Genomic DNA, 21655 nt, shown 5'->3' with positions numbered 1-21655 from the left:
TATTTGAACTTTCAGTTCCCATGTTAAAAATCGCCTTTGTTTACGTCGATCGAAGTTCAGGGTAGGCCTGAATCTTATGAATTCCTCGTCAACACGCAAATTCACGATCATTAATAAATAGTCGTCGGAAGAGTGTATTACAAAGTATTTTTTTTATTATCTGGTTATATTTTTAAAAGGTGCTAGTGGGTTGCGAAGTCCGACCTAAATGAGCTAGATCACCTGGGTTTAGTAAGTTGTTGGATCTAAACTTATTTGTTAAATTAAGACTCGAGACCGCTTACTATTTATTTTGAGAATAATACAACTAAAATATCGTACAACGATATGTACAACAATAATATCGTGATATTTTGTTATTATATCGTGAGATTTTGTATTGAATTTATCGTGACTTTTGATAAATGAAATTTTTGTATTGAATTTTTTGTGTTGTAAGAATTGTTGTATGAATTTGGTTGTACATGTAGCATTACTCTTATTTTGAATTCTTATTATTAGTTACTAATATGCTTCTATGAGGAAATTAAGTGTACAATTTTTATGTACGCAATATCAATTGATTTACAATTCTTTTTTGAGATAATTAATTTGCAAATTTTTTTTAAGAATTAATTTTAAAGTTTACTTATATATAAATGCATTAATTCGCTTGATTCAAGCCCAAATGTAGATATTCAGAACCTCTAGTTGCAAAAAAAAGAAAAAGATATAAAAAATCAAATTTTGTTAAACCCTATATAGTGATATATGCACTACAAATATTTCGAAGCGAGCACTGAAGCCGTCCAGTAGCAGCCAACTCACGCCTCCGTCCGCTGCCCTGCGCGCGCCATCGCCGTTTACTTCTCCGCTTCCTCTGGCTTACGCCTCCACATCCTCATCTCTCTCCGTCAATTCTCATCCTTGAGTCACCTTCAATCGCTCAAACACTGGCCCCACTTCAAGCCAATCACCCAGGTAATACCCTAAGCTCAGTAATTTCCAAGTTTGTGTTTTGATGTCTTTTGCACAAAATATCGGTTGCTTGGGTAGACTCTTATGGCTTCGTTCTGATCCCGTAAACACGGTATATCCCGCATTATCACTTTTTCCTTGGACAGAAGGAAGTAAATATTCAGAAGAATTCTGTGTAAGTAAAATTCTTTTTTTTTTTCTTTTATGAAAATTTGTTTTCTGTCTTTCCTTTTTTGTTTGGTGTATTTTAACTGATTGAAAGAAAATTTTCAAGTTCAGTTTCCAAGGGGGAGATTCAATGGGACCTCATCCCAAATTTTATTCCGCTAGGACCATACTTAAAAGTTAAAACTCCACTTTCTCGTACTTAAAAGGGTTTATTATCCTTTATTATCCAACTTTGAAACTGTCTAGTTGATGGATGAATGGCTTAGAGTTGGAGTCACAAAATTAAATATTACTATCAGCTTAACATTATTCTTTGGCCAGCAAAGGAAGAAGATGACATCTCGACCAGAGCTCCAAGCCCCACCAGAGATATTCTACAATGACGAGGAAGCTCGCAAGTACACATCTTCTTCTCGTATCATCGATATTCAGGTACTTTCTTTACTTGCAGCTCCAATTTAATGCATGGATGTATTAATGTTTTCTCGATGCTGTTGATCTTTTTAAAGGATAAACTTTCGGTGAGGGCGTTGGAGCTTCTTGCATTGCCTGATGACAACATACCCAGATTACTACTTGATATTGGTAATTTTCTATCCTTTATTTTTGGATTCAGTTCACATTAATTTCTCGTGAAGTTGGGTGTATATTTTTCTAAAGTGTTTGTGATTGACTTGAACTCCATGAGTCCAGAATAATTAATTAGTTGATTGGTTTTGCTAGGGTAGAATTTAGATTGTTAATCGTGAGTTCAAGTTGCAAATTGGTAAATCAACACACATGGAATGTAATCGTTCTACTTTTGAGGTCTCTGTATCAGTCCAATATATCAAGCTATAAGAATAAGGTTTGGATGGTAAATATTTCCCCCCAAAAAAGTAGTGGTTCAAGGAAGAGATACATAATTAATTAATTAAATACGAGTTGCCAAAAGGAATTCAAAAACCATAAAAGTGACATTTTATTTTTGTACCACTTTTTGTTGCTTCAACCTTGAACAATATATTTATCCAGTCCATAATTATGATAAAAGTGCTGGGTTGAGGGTTTTTGCAACTACTTGGGATTGTGACTTGTGAATGTCTAATTTTCATGAAACACGGCATACAAACAGTTTACCAAGGTTAATGCATTACACATGTACTCAATCGTAATGGCTCACATAATTATTATGTGTCTCTATACAAAATTATGTGAGTTTTCAAGATGCCAGGTTATGCACTAGCCTTTTTAATTCTAAACATGCACTTTTTAATTTTGATATTGCTGTAACACTTAATTTTTTCAATGGCTTAATTAGGTTGTGGATCAGGACTCAGTGGGGAGACATTAACTGAAAATGGTCACCAGTGGATTGGTTTAGATATATCACAAGCAATGTTAGGTATGCCGTATGTGGCTTTTCTTTTTTTATTATAGTCCGAATAACATACAACCTACTCGTTCATGGTTCTATTTTAAAATTTGTTACTTTGTGATTAATCCAGACGTTGCATTGGAGCGTGAAGTTGAGGGTGACCTTGTGCTTAGTGATATGGGGCAGGTTGGCACTTAAGTGTTTGGTTCATACCAATCACATTTCATTCTCAAAAGTTAATGGCTTATAAGTTGCTTATTATTATTTTTATTTAATTCTTTGTAAGCTTATATATCTGTGAATCCAATGACGTCATTTTTCTTCGCCATTATTAAATAAATTTCTACATTTGCTCATAAATTGTGATTAAGATATCATAGTTGATCTTCAAGAAAAGTTTAGATCTTCTCCAGTCATCTTTAGAAATAAGGGATATGTTTATTCAGAACTGCTGGACTTTTTTTTTTCAAAACACACTTTTTGATTTGATGCATAATCATGTATGCACGTTAAACCATTGTAGGGTTTGGGGCTACGACCGGGAGTTCTTGATGGTGCCATTAGTATATCGGCTGTACAGGTTATTCTTCTGTACCTTTCTGATGATATGTGTTTTTATAGATCTTAATTAATTAATATAGAGACCAATTCATGCAAGTGATTTCAATTTTAAGAGTATAAGAGGTCTTTGTAACTATAAAACAATGATATTTTTTGTGACCGTATATATCTGTACCTTGTGGCACCAGTAGTTTCTTTAGTTTCTGAAGTATTTTGCTTTACAAACTATGATGGAATGAAAATTATTGTGGACTTGATTCATTTACCTGCAGTTGGGTTTAAATTTGCAGTATTTATAACCATACATTGACATCTCCACGAAATAGGTTTCCGTAACCTATAGATCTCTTTCTTTTTTTTTTTCTTTTTTAGCAAATTATCCCCGTCTGATATCTTCCTACTGTTTCATTCTCTCCTACCAGTGGTTGTGCAATGCAGACAAATCTTCTCACGATCCACGGTTGAGATTGAAGTATGTAATTTCTTTGGTTCTTTCATGTCTTGCATCGATACTGATAAATGTCATGTGTTGCATTGTGATTGGCTGTTCGCTCATGCCTTCTGCAGTGAACCTACAAATCTGAATTTTTAATAAATCATTGCAGGGCATTTTTTGGGTCATTGTACCGATGTTTAGCGCGTGGAGCAAGGGCCGTGTTGCAAGTGTATCCTGAAAATCTGGCTCAACGTGAGCTGATTCTAGGTTTTGCTATGCGAGCTGGCTTTTCTGGGGGTGTAGTTGTTGACTTCCCGCACAGGTATATAAAAGATTATGCATGCCATCCTGTTTTCAATAATTCCCATCCTTCCTGACATTTCTTCCCTCTAGTTTGTTTCTGTCAAGACTCCGAAATGATTTAGCAAAGATATAACTAAGGAGACAAGCAAATAAGAAGGAATCAACATGATCGAGTTTAATATATATGATATGCTATAATTTTCTCAGAGTTGGCTCTGTACAAGGAATTTCACTTCCTCCAATTCTCTAGCAAAGCTAGTCCCTAGCAAAAGCCAATTAAATAAGAGTAAACAGAATAATCGACTACCCCAACCAACTCCTTTCTTTTCATAATCCCTTTTCCGAGGCTTACTACTTCTAAAATTCTCTTCATTACTAGCCGCTGATTTTGGCCCGTACCATTTAGATCCGTAATTGTTTCATTTCTGAAGTGGATCCAAGACACAATATGTTGAAAAGAAAAGAATGCTCCAGGTAAATAGTTGTCGTTCTAATTATAGGTTTTCTTCTTGTACAGTACCAAGAGTAGAAAAGAATACCTTGTACTCACTTGTGGGCCACCATCTCTAAGAAGTGCCATTCCAAAAGGGAAAAACGAAGATGAGGAAAGTTGCGGTGATGAAGAGAGCAGTGGAGATGAAGAGAATGAATCCGTGAGTACCCATTTACTTGATCACACTTTATTGTTAATAAAGTCTCTTTCCTGGAAACTTTGTACTTCAGTTTCTTCTTTACGAAATAATACTTTCTCGATTGCAGGTTTGTGTATCTGACAGGCACAGACCTAGAAAAAAGCAAAAGTTAAATAAGAAGGTGAAAGGAAGAGAATGGGTTATGCGGAAGAAGGAACAGATGAGAAGAAAGGGCAACACCGTCCCTCCAGACACAAAGTACACTGCCCGGAAACGAAAAGCTCGATTTTAATCACCAAACATGTTTGGGATCCTCCTAAGTGGTCTGGTTATTGAAATATGGCAAACATTTTATGGTGAATTTAGATGCAGAATGTGACCTTGTGTTTGCCATATCAAATTTTGACCCCACCCTCGGCGTTTTTTGTCTCCCTGCATCATCCCTCAAAAAACTATATTTTATGGTTACATTTTCTTGTTTGTGGTTTCATAATGCATTGATACTTTTCAAATGAAGTTTGAGAAGTTTATATTATGTGCATTCGGTTGTTTTTTACCAAGAGAATGATGCCGTTCCCCCCGCCCCCGCCCCCGCCCCGGTGTTTTCTTCCATATTTTTACGAGGCACCAGGACCAAATGAGCCCGGAGACCATTGGAAACCTGTCGAATTCTGAAACGTATATGTTTAATACATGTGTCTTTTACAAATATATTCCTCGCATATATTTTAATCATTTTCCTCCAAATGATTTCACCAGTTTTATTAGGTTTTTTTTAATTTAAATAGCTATAATTTGTGTCAAAAAAATATGTAAAAAAAATTTCATAAAAAATCTAAAGTTGTGTTTGTATCAATAAATTTTAAATTTATAGATTTTAAATATATTTAAATATATTTTTATAATTCATATAAATTTTAAATTTATTTTTTTTATTTATATTTATATAATATTTTATGTTAATTATGATTTTTAATTTATTATAAAATAATAATAAATTTAGATTTCTCCTTAAAAAAATAAAAATAAATAAATAAATTTAGATTTCTGTTGGGCTTCATTTTCCCTTTTCGGAACGCAAAAGCTGAAGTAACGGTTGAGTCATCTTCACTCTCTCGATCTCCGAACATGCCTAAAATCGTTTTACTACGTTCAAGATCATGATCTACGATTCTTCCTCTTTTGCCCAACGAATTTGTCCCAGAATATCGTTCAAATGAAGCTGCTCTAGAAATTTATGGCAAATGTTCATGCATTGGTGACCAGTGGGAATGACATCTGCTGTTGTGGTCAGAACAGCGGCAGGTTTCATTGGAATGGCAGCTTTGTCTCTTTGAATAGGAGAAAAGGTTACCGTACGAAGAATAAATGTGGGAATTCTGGTTATCGCAACGGTGGCAGAGTTAGGGTTCCTGCGGTTGGTGGTCACCCATGGAGATTACGTGCTGCCACGGATCTTCGATTTGTTGAGGAAAGCACCAGCAGAAACAGCATTGCGCAGAATCAGGCCCCGTTTATCGAAATCCCCGTCACTTGCTACCAGGTTCTCACTATTTTTCTTATTCTTTTATCTTCTTCTTTTTGATGAGAGTATGATTTTTCATCTTGATGATCTTATTTAGGGGTTGTTTCGATAGTTTATGCTTTTTTTTTCTATGCTAATGATCTCGTGCCTTATGATACTCTTCAATGTGGTAGAATTTATGATGCAATGTATCAATGTTGAGTCTACAAATGCAATCATAATCTTTTATGCACTGCAAAATAGCTCAGTGTTTTAATAATTCGACATACTATGCTCCGATGCTACAGCAAAGCTTCTTTCACCTGGATTTCTTTTTAAGTCTTATTCTTGATAGTGATCTGGATCCCTTTTCCCATTTTTCTCAGTTAGGTATACGTACCCTCAGAAGAGTTCGTTTTAATATCAGTCTCTAGCAAACTATAATTGTTGTAGTAATATCTGGTTTTATAATCTGGTGCAAGGTTGTTTCTATTTGTTCACTTTTGATGTTGTACGCATGCAGATTCTTGGCGTTCATGATCAAGCGGAAAAAGATGAAATTGCTAAATCAGTAATGCATCTGACAAATACAGAGATTGATGAGGGTTACACGGAAGATGTTGTTGTATTTCGCCCTGTATGGATTGAACTATATGGTTTTTTTGGTGCTGAATTTAATTATCTACATATGAATAGGATATTCTTTTGACTGGTTTTCTTAACCATTTTTACCTTTCCACAGCACAGCAGCTAACCTTCATAGTTATCTTATGAAATATGAACGTATTTGCTGCTGATTTCCTGCAGAAGGTTCTGAAGGATGTGAGAGATAAACTTCTATTTGAACCAGAATATGCTGGAATTATCAAAGAAAAGCTGCCTCCCAAATCTTCTCTTAAAATTCCATGGGATTGGTTGCCTGTGGTTCTTTGCCTTCTTCAGGAGGTATAGTTCGTTCAGTCAGTCAGTCGTATGAAGTTTCGATTGAAAAACTTTAGGCAGATTGCAAGTTTGCAAATCTTCTTTTACAATTCAACTTTTGCATGGTTTCTGAGGTTATGCCATTCAACATTCGGGCTTTGAAAATGTATTCTGCTTATGTTGATTGTGATATTATTCAATTGAATCGATTTAGGCAGGAGAAGAGAAACTTGTGCTTGAAATTGGACGAAGAGCCATGCAGCATCCATGCTCAAAGCCATTTGTTCATGATATGCTTCTTGCTATGGCCCTAGCAGAGGTAAGGAAAAAGTGGAGGTCAGAACCTTGAACAACTTTTTTCCTGGCTGTTTTCTGTTGTTTCCTTAGCTTACTACATGTGATTTTTTGAAGTGTGTGATAGCTAATGTTGGTTTTGAGAAGCAAAATATTTCTCATGGATTTGAAGCCCTTGTTCGCGCTCGATACCTTCTTGGAAGCAAGAGTTCGCTGGGCAAGTTGAAGCTGTTATCTCAGGTAACCTTCATTTAGTTTTATTTTTCCTTTAAATATGCTAAATTTGGATGCCTCTTTTGTTTTGATGGATTATTATGCCACCTGTTCAAAAAAAAGTAAATAAAATTTGCAAATTTCCAGAACAATGGTTCTGGAGGTGGAAAAGAGAAATAATTACGAGTTATGAAGATGGTATGACCTTAATGCTGAAGCACTCATTCCATGAGTAATTTGGTATCTCAATGAGGAGTTTTTTTCAGAGGTTATAGATGGTACTGCAATTGAGTGGTATTTGTGACCCAACATTACATAGCAACACCACCTGTTATCTCGTTGAAGGAGATCAAGGACGGGTACAATTCACTTGTTGCTATGAAGATGTTTGCTAAAATCATATATCTGAAATTTTCTACCTTTTACGGGTCCCTATTGATTGTGGACATAGTTATTTAGGGCGCAAGGCGTACTAAAGCGCTAGGGTACCTTGAAGCCTGAGGCGCAAGGCGCAACACAAAGCGCACGCTTTATCGAAGGAAAGCGCATTTAACATAAATTTTAAAATTCAATATATATAAAGTGATTTATACTATAATATTATATAAATTAAATATTTTCACAAAGATAACAAACATTATAAATAAAAAGTTCATTAATAGATAATGTAACGTAAATCATAACCCGAAAAAAATTAATCATTTAAAGTTCATAAGTAAATCATCAATTCATAGTATGTTAAAAAAGATCAAATATCTAAATCATCAAATTCTTGTTCAACGTCTGCAACTATATCGTCGTCGTCGTCGTCGCAATGATGAGTCATGAGTGTAGAAGAAATTAGATTAAAAGTTTGTATAAAGGATTATACTATCATCTAAATCATCAAATTTTTTATCATCCTGCTCAACTATCATCATCATCGTAAAAGAATGAAGATTACAGTAAAAGTTTGAATAAAAGACTTATGAAATTCCTGTTAAAAAAATCTTGCATAAATGAGCGATAGTTTTTTTAATCATTAAAAAGCCACGAGCTTTGCTAATTAAGCTTCAAAATTGGTTGAGTTCGAGTTAATTTTTATTCACCTACAAAATATCAGTCCACTTCTTTAAAGCGCACGCTTTTGCGCCTCTCGGAGCCTCGCGCCTAGGCAGAGGCGCACGCTTTAAGCGCGCTTGTTTCAAGTGCTTCGCCTGGGTAATATCCCAGGCGCAATGGGTGCGCCCGGTTGGGCCTGTCGCCTAGGCGCAGCCAGGCGCACGCTTTTAATAACTATGATTGTGGATATTTTTTATTTAGTTTAGATTGCTACTGTAGCTCGCCATTCAAAATTTCTTTCAGATTGAAGAATATTTAGAAAAGCTTGCTCCTGACTGTACGTTGGAGCTATTGAGGATGCCTCATACGCCTGATAATACTGAACGAAGACGTGGAGCTATTTCAGCTTTGCAAGAGTTGCTCAGACAGGGCCTTGATGTTGAAACTTCTTGCCAAGTTCAAGACTGGCCATGCTTCTTGAATCAAGCACTAAAAGAACTCATGGCCTCTGAAATTGTCGATCTTATACCTTGGGATAATTTAGCTGTTACGAGGAAGAATAGGAAGTCAATCAAGTCGCAGAATCAAAGAACTGTTATTGATTCCGGTAGCTTCTATATGGTCATGTTAGCTCATATTGCTCTTGGTTTTTCAAGCAAACAAGTTGACTTGGTAAACTCTTAGATTCCTAAATTAGCTTCTTGTATATTTGTCTTAATCATAAAAATGTCGGTGCCTGCATATTTTAATTTTCCATCTCAGAAAAAACTGACTTGGATGTGATGTGATGGCTCATAATCTGTCTTGTGAACTTTAGATTGATAAGGCAAGTGTTGGAGTTTTAATTATGAGTCAAAATCATATAGATTTCTAATCAATAGCATGGCTAATCTTTTGGGCCTTAGAGCATCTGTCCTGGAGTTGTCAAACTCCAAACATTTTAAGACAAATTGTGGACTTGTGGGACATGCCCTTATTTGTTTTTAAAAGCTTTCTTAACTATGGGCATGTTGTGTATATAATAACCTCTGTCGTGTTAGGCCTTACTAATGGGCTTTCTGGATACTAATCTACTGTTTCAGTTATCATAATATGAAACTAAGAGACTACCCTTATATTCTATTTTCCTTGTTTTCTAATTACTTGGCAACTGTTGCAGTGTGGTCTATTATGTCTGATTTTGTGATATATGAGATACACGAACCTGTGGGGATAGAAAGAGTTTAAATAGTTTTCAGTTTTAAGAGATCATTGACTATATCTTTTCTTGTGTAGATAAACAAGGCAAAGTTAATTTGTGAATGTCTAACATCAGAAGGCTTCGATTTAAAATTTGAAGAAGCATTTTGTTCATTACTTCTTGGGCAGGTACACCTATTTGATTTTGCTTTTGTGGCATTAGCTGTTCTTTTCTTCGTCTTTTTTAACAAGAGTTAGTAATTTTGAGTCATAATCCAGAGCGATGAAGCAACAGCCGCTGAAAGATTAAGGCAACTAGAGATGAACTCTAATCCTAGGTCCCAAAAGTCAACGCAAAAGAAAAAAATCAAAGAAGTTTCAAGTGCAGACAAACCACTGGTACATGCTCAATTATTGCTATATTCCATGCAGTTTGTGAAATTACAATACCCAATAGCGCGGCATATGAATATAGTTTTTATTTAATATTTGAAAGTAATGCTCTTCACATAATAGTTACGTATCACCTTCCCATTTTAGTTATCCAGGACAGCAAGAATCTTTTGTTACATCTTACACAAATGTCCTAATCCCCGCGATCAATTCATGTCAATGATAAATTTACAGCAAAATTGTTGCCATCCTTTTCCTTTAAAAAAAATATTTTTTTGCATTAAAATACGACGGAGACAGAAATTTGGGCTGCGGACTAATAAATGAGTTAACTTCTTAATCACCTGGTGTTGGTTCTACAGGACAGTCATAGGTGTTGGAATTAAAGAACAGAAATTTAATATATTGTTAGCTTTCTAAATATATTGTTGATGAAGAAAAAAGACTGGTAGAGGGGGAAATACACAGCAAGCAAAGGAGAGATGCATACAAAGGAGGGCGGCTTATATTATAATTTAAAGCTCTTTTTTAAAGTTATAATATTCGGTAAAATATGATATTTATCAGTTTGTTCATTGAATTCGTAGGAAACATGGTTGATAGAAGCTGCACTTAGCTTGTTTCCAGATACCCGAGATTGTTCTCCATCTTTGGTAAAAGTTTTTTTATCATGTGCTCCAAATTAATTAGTTCTCACTGAGGTGAAGATACTATAATTCAATCATGATTACAGACTGACTGCTTTTTTGTTATTATGGCATAAACAGGCTGACTTCTTTACCTGGGAAAAAAGAACTTCTGGAAAAAGGCATCATAAAAGAACAGCTCCAGCTGTATCGAACATCAGGCATAGACCACTGGCCATTGCTTTTCCATTAGATCGAAGGGATGAAGAACCAGTTTCGTCAGCAGTATCTTCGCTACATCTTGGAATAGCTGTGAAGCAACTTGCTCCTCCTCATCTCCAAATCCCTTTGACAGAAAGCAAGGCCATTGATGGAGGCAGTGGTAACTTACCATCTACACAGCTGAAGAGAAGTTTATGTTCAAAACAAGCTGATGTTTGGAAATTTTGGTTGAGCATAAGTCACGTGCTTGGAAAGATGATATATGCTGCAGCATTGGGCTTCATCTTGGTTGCTCTCCTTAAACTTAAAAACACACTATTCTGGAGGGCTGGAAATGGGGCTAGATGGAGGATGGACAAACAGAGTGCTGATACTAGATCCCTTACTTGGAGTGCAGATTCTTCTACGGATTTAAGTTACCAATCTTTAGTAACAAAGAAAAATGGTATTGCTAGAAAATTTCAGAAGTTCCTTTCTGCACTTAAAGTGCACTTCGGTTATCACTCAGAAGCTGTTGATTTGAAAACTCAGAAGCAGTTGTCTGTCAAAGATGCTGAGATCCTTGTCAAGCGATGGCAAGCAATTAAAGCAGAAGCGCTGGGGCCTAACCATGATGTTCACGGCCTTCTGGAAGTCCTTGATGGTTCTATGCTAGTTCAGGTGACTACCTTATTAATTGTGGTTTAGTTATGCTCTACAAATCTTTGAGCTCATCGCTCTAAAATATGATATTGGATCAGTTTTATCCCATTTGTAATGTGTTTAATTTTTTAACAGACTCGGTGTTTTTTGGATCTGCGGCAATGTATCCTGTAGAACTTGGATTGGAAAATCAGCCTCACTATTGCTTTAAATCTCTAATTAACAAATTACAATAAGGAGAACAAATGTTGATGATTTGTTGCTCATCTGACACAAATGTTCTAAGTTTGGGACGAGTTCTCTGGTTCGATACCCAATTGTAACAAAATACTCCCTCCTCCAACTGAAAAAAGAAAAAAAATAACAAGAAGGAGAACGGATGTTGAGTGAGATTGGATTCTGCCTCTATTTTCTCCGAAAATTCTGCTTAGCATTCAAAATAGTCGACTTAAAACCTTCTGATTCTATTAAAACCTTATAGCATAATATCCTCAGGCTAACTGCTTGTTGTTTATTTCTGGTTTTCGATATTTCTAGTGGCAAACTTTGGCAGATGCTGCAAAAGGAAGGTCTTGTTTTTGGAGATTTGTTTTATTGCAACTGGAAGTTACACGTGCTGACATTTTGAAAGATGGGATTGGGAGGGAAATAGCAGAAATAGAGGTTTTCTTGGAAGAGGCAGCTGAGCTTGTGGACGAATCTCAGCCTAAGAATCCAACATACTACAGGTAATTTAACATTTTCTATCAAAACAAGTACTTGGAGCGGGCACTTGTATTTTTATTTGGTTCTTTGATATTTAATCCATAAGAAAAGGTAGTTAAATGAGGTACTTATGACCATATTAGGCAATCTATGAAAGCACAAGCCTATTATTGTAAATTGGTTGAAATTGTAGAGTTAGGCATCACTTACTATATCTGGTGATTAACATACAATTATTTCTGCCTTATTAAAAGTCATGAAGCTCTCTTTATCTTTCTTTTTTTTAACTATCCGTGAAAAAAGACGAGAAGAATAATAAGTGTGAGTGCTTGCAAATCAAGAAGAACCAAGGACAAAATTTCTGAACTCCTGTGCATTTGACTATGTATTTTAAACTAGTAACAATCGCTGTTATGTGGTTTCCATTCATGAGCTTTCATACACTTTTTGTCTCCAAAGTAATGTTACAAACTTCCATGATCGACTGGCACGCTGAAAAGCTTGTTTTATAATCCTCTCTGGATACTCCTCTGGGATTAAAAGTTTCCTACATTCCGACCAATGTTTGCAGCCCCTACAAAATTCTTTATCTTCTGAAAAGGCAAGATGATGGATCGTGGAGGTTCTGTGAAGGAGATATTCTTACCACGTCGCAACCTTTGATCAATGACTAATTGCAGCAGAGTTTTAAAAAACAGAGGATTCTCCACTCTCTTTTTACCTGTATATAAGAATCTGTAGCTTATCCTTACTAAGTAGATAGTTATTTCTGATTCCTTGATACTCTTTCTATCTAGTTATTCAAGTTTATTTTTTTTCAAATAAATTATTTGCCTGTCATGTTTATGTAAGTATGAAGTTATTGGATCTTGTAATGTATTTAGGTGACCAGCTGGGAATTTAAATTGCAAATAGGTTATCATTCATATCTAACTCATTAATTTATTATATTGCATAAATTGATTGAATTTTTTAATTACCGAAAATGGGGGTTGTTAACCTATCAATATCATTCCTTATATTTTATTAAGTGAGATAGGAATGTGAAAATTATCATTTGGTTTTCCTACGTATTTTTATAAATTTTCTGAATAATTATTCTTTTTTAATTATTTGTAGAACATTAAATTCGAAGTTTAACGTCATTAATTTATTGCATAAATAATGAATTATTCTTTTTTAATAATTGATAAAGCATATTAATTTTATAATTTTTAAAAGCACTATATTAAGTCTATGTGCATTTAATACGAGTTTTTTTGGATAAATTAAGCTACGAAGGTAGAGACACATGTACACCATATTAAAGGTGAGGGTTGTAGGCCTTTGTTTTTGGTCAGTTGGTGTGGCATATATTGGGAGAAGCTGCAATTTATAATTTTTCCCATTTTGGTCACCGGAGTCCATCGTGATTAGCGGAAAAAAAAGACTTTTCTACGTCTCTCGCTGGCAGAATTCCAAAGATGGAAGAACTGCTTCATTTCGATGTTCGGCTCTTGGTGAATATACAGACTCCACAAAATAGCCAAATAAGTGCCGGATTCTTACCAGCGCCGAGAAAAAGAGAATCGTAAGCCTGTCACAAAGCTGCCACTGGCCATGATACCACAAGCGAGCTTGCGGAAGAGCAGAAGGATTTATGAGAAAGTGGTAGGAGGGAGTGAATCTATGAATTTTTTTCTGATAAGAAAGAGCGGGATATTAATGACGAGGAAGAACCAGCAAGCATCGATGCATTGAAATTTGAAGGGATTGGCTATTTGGCTGCAAACAAATTGGGAGCAAGTTTGCTCGAGTAGTGTAAGAGGAAATGAATTGACATGAGTTTTTTGGGATTCTTTCCTTTTTCATTTTGATGATTCCTTGAATTTTTCATGCAATGGTCGACTAAATTACATTTGTGAAGTATGTGTTTTGTTGTTTGATGTTCTACTGCATGTTATTCAGTACATGATAAAGATGATTTGTTGGTTGGATTATAAAGAAAGATCGTCACTCTTTAGATTATCTTTTTTTTCACTATATTTATACTACATAGAAACATTTAATTGAAAAATATATTATTTTTTGAAACATGATATATCAGACCATTGTGTGATCTATATGCCAATATTCTTCCTTTTTAAAAGGTCCGAGAGCATTCGATTGTAAGCAATGGTATAAATCTCTAAAGCCCCAATATAAGATCATGCATGTGTTCCTGATTTTCAAATTTAGATAATAATATTTTTTAATTTGAAATGGTATTATTTTGCTTTAAAAAAAAAGGAGAGAAATGCGATATATCAAACGTTGACACGCTTCTTGTGTTTTTGGTGAACAAAGTCACTCCCACACTTGGCAAGAGTGATTTGATTGAAGAGTGGATAGGGTTTAACGTTAATCCATACCGGAAATGGAGCCCAACAATTTTTAGTTCCAAGAAATTTCACAACCCTGATTAATCCAAGCACAGCGAAATTCGCATTTTGATCGGCCGGATCGATCGATTACAATGGGCGCGGCGGCGAAAGTGGAGAAATCACCCATGGATCTACTCTCGTCCCAGGGAGTGAATTCAATGCTGAAATCCTTTAAACTGAAAACAAAGCAGCAGGAGCTCTTGATCCGTGTCACGATCCTTTTCTTGGTGTACGTTCTGGCCTTCATTACTCGTTTGTTCAGTGTGTTGCGTTACGAGAGCATGATCCACGAGTTTGACCCATACTTCAACTATCGGGTAACCCAGTACCTGACTCAAAAAGGGTATTACGAGTTCTGGAACTGGTTTGACTCAGAGAGCTGGTATCCGCTGGGTAGGATCATCGGTGGGACGCTCTATCCTGGGCTCATGGTTACGGCCGCCTTGATTTACTCGACCCTCCGCTTTCTTAGGTACATTCATTTTTTTTTTTGGATTACTGAAATTATACCTGGTAGATGTGGTTTTTAAAGTTTCCATGTCGTGTTGGGTAACAAGACCAAACTTTTAAGATATCATTGTTCTAAATCTTGCAAACTTCAGTTGCATGCATGTTATGCACACATCTCATATGAGTTTTTCCATCATTTTCTAGGTTTGCTGTGCACATCCGTGAAGTTTGTGTACTCACCGCTCCATTTTTTGCTTCCAACACAACTCTCGTTGCTTACTTCTTTGGGAAAGAGATATGGGACTCCGGTGCTGGACTTGTGGCAGCTGTATTAATTGCTGTCTGCCCAGGTTATATATCGAGGTCGGTGGCAGGCTCATATGATAACGAGGGTGTAGCCATATTTGCGTTACTGCTTACATTCTATCTGTTTGTTAAGGCTGTAAATACAGGCTCACTTGCTTGGGCCTTGGCCTCAGCTTTTGGGTATTTCTATATGGTTTCAGCATGGGGTGGTTATGTGTTCATTATCAATTTGATCCCACTATATGTGATGGTCCTTTTGGTTACTGGGAGATTCTCGATGAGATTATATGTAGCTTATAATTGCATGTATGTGCTGGGAATGTTACTGGCAATGCAAATTCGTTTTGTGGGATTTCAGCATGTCCAATCTGGAGAACACATGGCTGCAATGGGAGTGTTTTTCTTGATGCAGGTACAATTTATAATAATCAAATTTTTTATGGAACTCCCAGCCAAAAGTTATAGATATAAGCAGTTTGAGTAGCTGATTGACTCCTTTTGTTTTAATGTCCAAGTGGAATGAAACTTCTGTCTTGTGTCATGAAGTAGAGTTAATTCTAAGTTCCTGGAGTCGGACAGAAGTCATGACAAAAACAACTGGATGAAGATTATATTTAGATGCAATAACTTTGCTTTATTGTTTACATAAATTGCAAAAGAATTATCACGACTGAAGGAATTGGAATTACTCACATCCTTTTGTCCATAGAAACAACATTGACATGCAATCTAATATATCTGTTTACTAAGTGTTGGAAAATAGTAGATGCTTGCCGTAGGGGTTGACTACAGAATTTTCTGGATGCTATGTCCTGGGCAAGAGATTAGAGTTAGAAATATAATAGTATGCTTTTAAAATTTCAATATATCAAAGGTCATTTACTTCTATTCCTTTTGGTTATTGCTGATTCACATTGTTTTAAACTTGACTATAATAATAACTGTGGGCAATGGCCACCAACTGCTGCATTTCTGAAATCACATCCAAGTAGAGGTGGTGGCCTTCAGTTCACATATAGTTAATACCTATTGTTGGTTTGTTGTTTTATCTATTTCCTACTTGTGTATACATGTAGAATCCATTGGAGGGTTCACTGTCAATCATCTAATTGTCATTAATTTCATTTGTGCAGGTTTTCTACTTTTTGGATTGGGTTAAGTACCTACTAGATGATCCAAAGTTGTTTCAGGCATTCCTGAGGATCACAGTGACCTTTACAGTAGGTTTGGGAGCCATAGCTCTGGGAGTTGGAACTGCCTCTGGATATATTTCTCCATGGACTGGTCGATTTTATTCCCTCTTGGATCCAACATATGCAAAAGATCACATTCCGATCATTGCATCTGTCTCCGAACATCAGCCGACGGCATGGTCATCTTTCATGTTTGATTTTCATGTGTTGTTGCTACTTTTCCCTGCTGGTCTGTATTTCTGCTTCAAACGTTTGTCAGATGTGACAATATTCATAGTGATGTATGGTCTCACTAGCATGTACTTTGCTGGAGTCATGGTGCGGTTAATACTTGTTGCTACACCTGCAGTATGTCTCATCAGTGCCATTGCAGTCTCAGCCACCATAAAGAACTTAACTCAGCTGGTGAGATTAAAAAGCAAGCCCGCCATTGGCGGTATGAGTAAAGGAACAACTGGCTCCAAAACTTCTTCGAAGGTTGGCTCCTGGTGCTTACTTTTTCAAATAATCTTTTATTCAAGATATGAGGAATTTTATTGCAAGATGGGATTATAATAAATGCTTGATTGATATGATGAGCAGTTCTCAGACTGATTGGATGGTAACCTATATTTTTCTAAATCAAACAATATTATTTAAGAAAATTAGAAACAACTTCTGGAACCATATACTGTTGTACAGAAGATGTTATTGATTTGTTAAAAAAACGTTTTATTGTGTTTGAATTTCTATAAGAACTGTAGGGGAAGAATGTCGGAGTATCTACAGCAAAAAATAGAGCATGGGCCAATAAATATTTAAGAGTGGTCTAAAAGTGCTCCAGCTGAAAATTGATTATTTGATCCTTTAAAAAGTGAAAAAGACAATACATTATCGGGGAACCTATTGAGAGGCTTGGGAGCTTTGAAAGATGCCAGCCAGCATGGCAGCTAGATGCACCAGTGAAGAGGAAGTGATGGAATTTATCCGTTGAGGTGGTTAAGAAGGATCCTACAGTTTTGGTTAGCATTAGAAATGACCCGCTACAAAGTGGAGATAAAACTTTACCCTGTGTACAAACCTTGTTGTGTTGAAACCTAAATATAAGTTCCGAGAGTTCTTTCTTCGTGCATGTCTTTTCTGAGGCTTCTGATGGCATCAGTTTGTTGAAAATGCTGCTAGTTTTATGAGATGTTTTATTGTCTTTCCCTAGGAAACAGATTACAAACAGAAATTGTACAAAGAAAAGCGGTGACAGTAAAACTATTCATTTTCAACGTATAATTGCTCCAAAAATAGTAGCGGTCAAGAATCTGGTAAAAACATCTAGCTTTCAGTAATTCCGTGATCACGTAGATTCTTTCTTTTCCTTTCTGAAATTGATCAAATAGATTCTACTTTGTGTTTAGTTACAACTGACATTAATGAAGTTCCTAACTCAGGCTTGTAACAATGAAAATCTCAAGCCAATGAGGTTGAAAAATTGTATGAACTCGAAACTTTATAGTATAGTTAGTCTTGAACCTGCGCCATTCTCATGATCTTTAACATAACAAAAAAATTCTAAAAATATAGTTCTAGATAGTGTGATGGTTGGATTAATAAACATTTGCTATTTCATAATTTTCCTCTCTTTTCTACATTTTACTTCTCAGGAGTCAGGACTCTTGGTATTCTCCTTCATTAGGAGATTGATAAGTATGAGTATTGAAATTAGGCAGGAAGGGAAGTGACTATATATTTTGCTTCTTGAAATTGGGCAGGAAGGAAAGTGACTGTATTGGATGCCTTTACTGGTCGTTACATAATAAGAGCTATAATTCATCTCTATACCATGCCTATTATTCTCGTAGTTTGAAATACAATGAATAGATTAAGTAATATGAAGGGTAGGCTAACTTTATATACAAAATGTTGTAGTTCATCCACAATGCCTTTTATGTAGTTTTGATTCGCTGAAGACAAAGACTATATCAAGTTAACATGTCAATTTCGAATAACACGTCACGATGTTATTGTTTTAATATCAGGGCCACTTTGGTAAATGAAATTCAGTGCTCATACTCTTGTTCTAGCTTATCAAAGTATTTTCGACGTGATTTTTAAAAGCAGGTACAGGTGAACGAATAATATTACTTTTCTTTGTCTCACAACAGGCTTCGCTGGATCAATCTATGCCTTTTCAGAGAAATGGGGCTTTAGCATTGCTTTTTGGAGCATTTTACTTGCTCAGCAGATACGCGATCCACTGTACTTGGGTTACATCAGAGGCTTACTCTTCTCCATCAATTGTCTTAGCTGCCAGGGGTGCTCACGGGAATAGAGTCATTTTTGATGACTACCGTGAAGCATATTTTTGGCTGCGACAGAATACTCCTCAGGATGCCAAAGTGATGTCTTGGTGGGATTACGGCTACCAGATTACTGCCATGGCAAATAGAACAGTGATTGTCGACAATAACACTTGGAATAACACACATATTGCCACTGTTGGGCGTGCTATGTCATCCTATGAGAATGAGGCATATGATATAATGAGATCGCTCGATGTTGACTATGTACTGGTGGTGTTTGGTGGTGTTACTGGTTATTCATCTGATGATATTAACAAGTACATAACTTGAATCTCTAGCTTGTAATTCTAATTTATTACTGCTGCTGTTTGCAAGATTGCTCAACGTGGCTGTCTTTTTAGATGATAAAAATAGTAAAAAATTCCTATGAACTCGAAACTTGAAGGCATAATTAATCTTGAAAATCCCCGTGGTTCATGCTCACATATTTTTCTCATCATTTTATTCTACTGCACTGCTGAGCCAAAAGGTCTAAACAGTAGGAATATAGTCCTGGTTCTCGTTTCTTTATGTATATCTGCTTCTGGATTTGGTTTTAAGCTTGCGATACATTACTAATATGTCTATCGATATGCATGTGAGCACGCAATACTGCTGTCTCAATGATTTATTGATTTTTTATTGCCTTATGCTTTAGATATTTTCTGTGCGGCTCACAAATTCATATGATCCATTTTGTATCAGATTTTTATGGATGGTCAGAATTGGAGGTGGAGTTTTTCCTGTCATTAAGGAACCTGATTACCTTGTTAACGGAGAGTATCGTGTTGACAAAGGTGCAGCTCCGAAGATGTTAAATTGTCTGATGTAAGTAGATTTTCATGTCTTACTATTGGTTTAAATTTTACATTTTTTCACTAGTGATTGTTATGGTTGTGGAAGATACGTAATTGTACATGTTTTTGACAAAATTTACTTCAAAACAAGAACCTCTGACGAGGTCTTGAGGCCCATATTCAATTTTGTTTTTTCGGGATCTTGAAGTATTGTAGCATGTGCCAAAAATTGGATATCTGATAATCCAAAAAATAAGTACGGCCTGCATTATGATAGGTTTCACCGCTTTGGCAGGCATACATTCACGCATGAATTGTAACATGAATCTTGTGAAGCTTACTGTCCATGAATAGCTATAAAAATTACAAAACATGTGATACTTTACATCCTTAAAGTATCATATGATATTTTGTCTTTGGTATTATGATTCTGCTATGGTTGTCAAGGAAAATGCATGCTTGCATATATAGTATGGTGGAGCAACCACCTTTACAGCGACAGTTTTTGATTTATTGTATTTTGGATGTGATTATTATTTTGTTAACTTTTCATGATCCTATGAGATTGTAGATAGTAAAAAGAACTCTGTATGTTATGTTTTTAGCATGATAAATGTCATTAATATTTCACTTGAATCCACAACAGGTACAAGCTATCATATTATCGATTTGGTGAAATGACAACAGAATATGGAAAGCCTCCTGGGTGAGTTACTTGTTTAAATCTTTACTTTTGTTTTTGCTGAAGCTGTGAGTCGTCCACGTCTTGGCTGTTCACTTAATAGCAAACCAAGGATTTCCTGAATATGCTATCGAGGATGATGTTTTTTTAGTCATATCTACTTGTCAAGTGTGAATGTAGATAATGCCGAGAATCCATTTTCTATCCATGCAAAGCTTCTAGAGCTCGCAAGTGTTGTTTTATCTACTCACATTGAGTTGGACTTGGACATGCTGTTCACCTTACACAGCAGATGGGAAAAAATGTTGAGAGAATAAGGCACATTTTCTCTATCCAGTTGTATTTTCTTTAGTATTTCACTTCTGAAACACATGGATTCAAGGTGCTTATAAAATTTTACATGGTTGCTGGATACCCATAACTGCTCTGGGAATGGTCTGTTCAAAAATTTTCAAATCTGTGGGTAACCAAAGCCTGGATGCGAAAGTATCCTCTCTCAAATGGCAGTTAGAGATTGGGGGATTCATTTGTCTTTAGCTGGCTCTTTAAGTTTCTGCGAGATCTTGTATATGTATGATGGGATAACTAGTGAAAGTCGATAGGTGACCTCATATCTAAATGTGATCTATCGTTTATTTATAGCATAATATTAGTGAGATGAGTCAACATTTCTGCCTATGCAACCTCGTATCATCATGAATTTGAATCCAAATTATCTGTGAGCCTATGAGTACAATCATGAATATCTCTGGATTGTGGGATACTCTATGACTTTATTTTGCTGCATGAGTTGCGTAGTAATGGCCGTCTTCTCTGAACAGATACGACAGGGCTAGAGGAGTAGAAATCGGAAATAAAGACATAAAGCTGGAACATTTAGAAGAGGCATTCACCACATCAAACTGGATAGTCAGAATTTACAAGGTGAAACCCCCCAACAATAGGTGGTGATAAACTCCCCTCCTCCATGTTGCACGAATGCGGATGTTAAAGTAGTGCTGAGTCGAAGGGTATTTGAAGTATACCGTTACATTGAAGTGCAGGCATTTGGGGAATTTTTTTTACATATATATTTCAGATTTTTGTAGTTTTTTTACCTCTTAATATATTGCCACAAAGGATGATTTCAGCTCACTATTTGTGTTGGGCATGGAGAGTTTGGGATGAGAGTTCAGATTACAATTAGTTTTTCCTTTTGATGAAAATCTGCTTTTTTGGTCCAAATTTTTTATATTTTATAACTCTTTCCCTTTGTTAAACATAAAATAATTTGTTGGTTTTACCTATAGATGTATATAAAGTATGTCTCTTGTGAGATGGTCTCACGAATTTTTATCTGTGAGACGATTTTAGTTTTAA

At 35.8% G+C, this 21655-nt stretch overlaps 3 protein-coding genes across 6 annotated transcripts; all 3 read left to right on the top strand.

Moving 5' to 3' along the window:
* The first annotated feature begins 695 nt into the window (after positions 1-695).
* LOC140978431 (18S rRNA (guanine-N(7))-methyltransferase RID2-like) lies at positions 696-4949 on the top strand. Of its 3 annotated transcripts, none has more exons than XM_073443448.1 (10): positions 696-960; positions 1452-1557; positions 1635-1710; positions 2426-2509; positions 2613-2668; positions 3006-3062; positions 3466-3515; positions 3649-3801; positions 4300-4435; positions 4542-4949. In XM_073443448.1, exons 2-10 carry the CDS (start codon positions 1459-1461, stop codon positions 4704-4706), a joined length of 876 nt encoding a protein of 291 aa, XP_073299549.1. In that variant the 5' UTR covers positions 696-960; positions 1452-1458; the 3' UTR covers positions 4707-4949. The 3 variants fall into 3 exon arrangements, with proteins under 3 accessions (XP_073299549.1, XP_073299548.1, XP_073299547.1); XM_073443447.1 differs by having other exon boundaries at positions 697-960; positions 1447-1557; XM_073443446.1 differs by lacking the exon at positions 696-960 and adding an exon at positions 993-1132 and having other exon boundaries at positions 1447-1557.
* A 506-nt stretch (positions 4950-5455) lies between these two features.
* Positions 5456-13075, top strand: LOC140978429 (plastid division protein CDP1, chloroplastic-like). Of its 2 annotated transcripts, none has more exons than XM_073443444.1 (12): positions 5456-5957; positions 6442-6555; positions 6729-6863; positions 7054-7158; positions 7251-7373; positions 8691-9059; positions 9663-9755; positions 9846-9965; positions 10547-10612; positions 10727-11467; positions 11987-12177; positions 12726-13075. In XM_073443444.1, exons 1-12 carry the CDS (start codon positions 5652-5654, stop codon positions 12826-12828), a joined length of 2466 nt encoding a protein of 821 aa, XP_073299545.1. In that variant the 5' UTR covers positions 5456-5651; the 3' UTR covers positions 12829-13075. The 2 variants fall into 2 exon arrangements, with proteins under 2 accessions (XP_073299545.1, XP_073299544.1); XM_073443443.1 differs by having other exon boundaries at positions 6726-6863.
* Positions 13076-14475: 1400 nt separating this feature from the next.
* LOC140978430 (dolichyl-diphosphooligosaccharide--protein glycosyltransferase subunit STT3B) lies at positions 14476-21582 on the top strand. The gene is made up of 7 exons (XM_073443445.1): positions 14476-15028; positions 15211-15724; positions 16446-16982; positions 18641-19095; positions 19523-19645; positions 20261-20320; positions 21118-21582. Exons 1-7 carry the CDS (start codon positions 14649-14651, stop codon positions 21245-21247), a joined length of 2199 nt encoding a protein of 732 aa, XP_073299546.1. The 5' UTR covers positions 14476-14648; the 3' UTR covers positions 21248-21582.
* Positions 21583-21655: the final 73 nt, after the last annotated feature.

The sequence above is a fragment of the Primulina huaijiensis genome, chromosome 6, assembly GCF_012295235.1.
Source record: "Primulina huaijiensis isolate GDHJ02 chromosome 6, ASM1229523v2, whole genome shotgun sequence".
Classification (NCBI taxonomy): Eukaryota; Viridiplantae; Streptophyta; class Magnoliopsida; order Lamiales; family Gesneriaceae; genus Primulina; species Primulina huaijiensis.
Note: the sequence above shows the minus strand (reverse complement) of the source record. Positions and strands in the feature narration are given on the sequence as shown.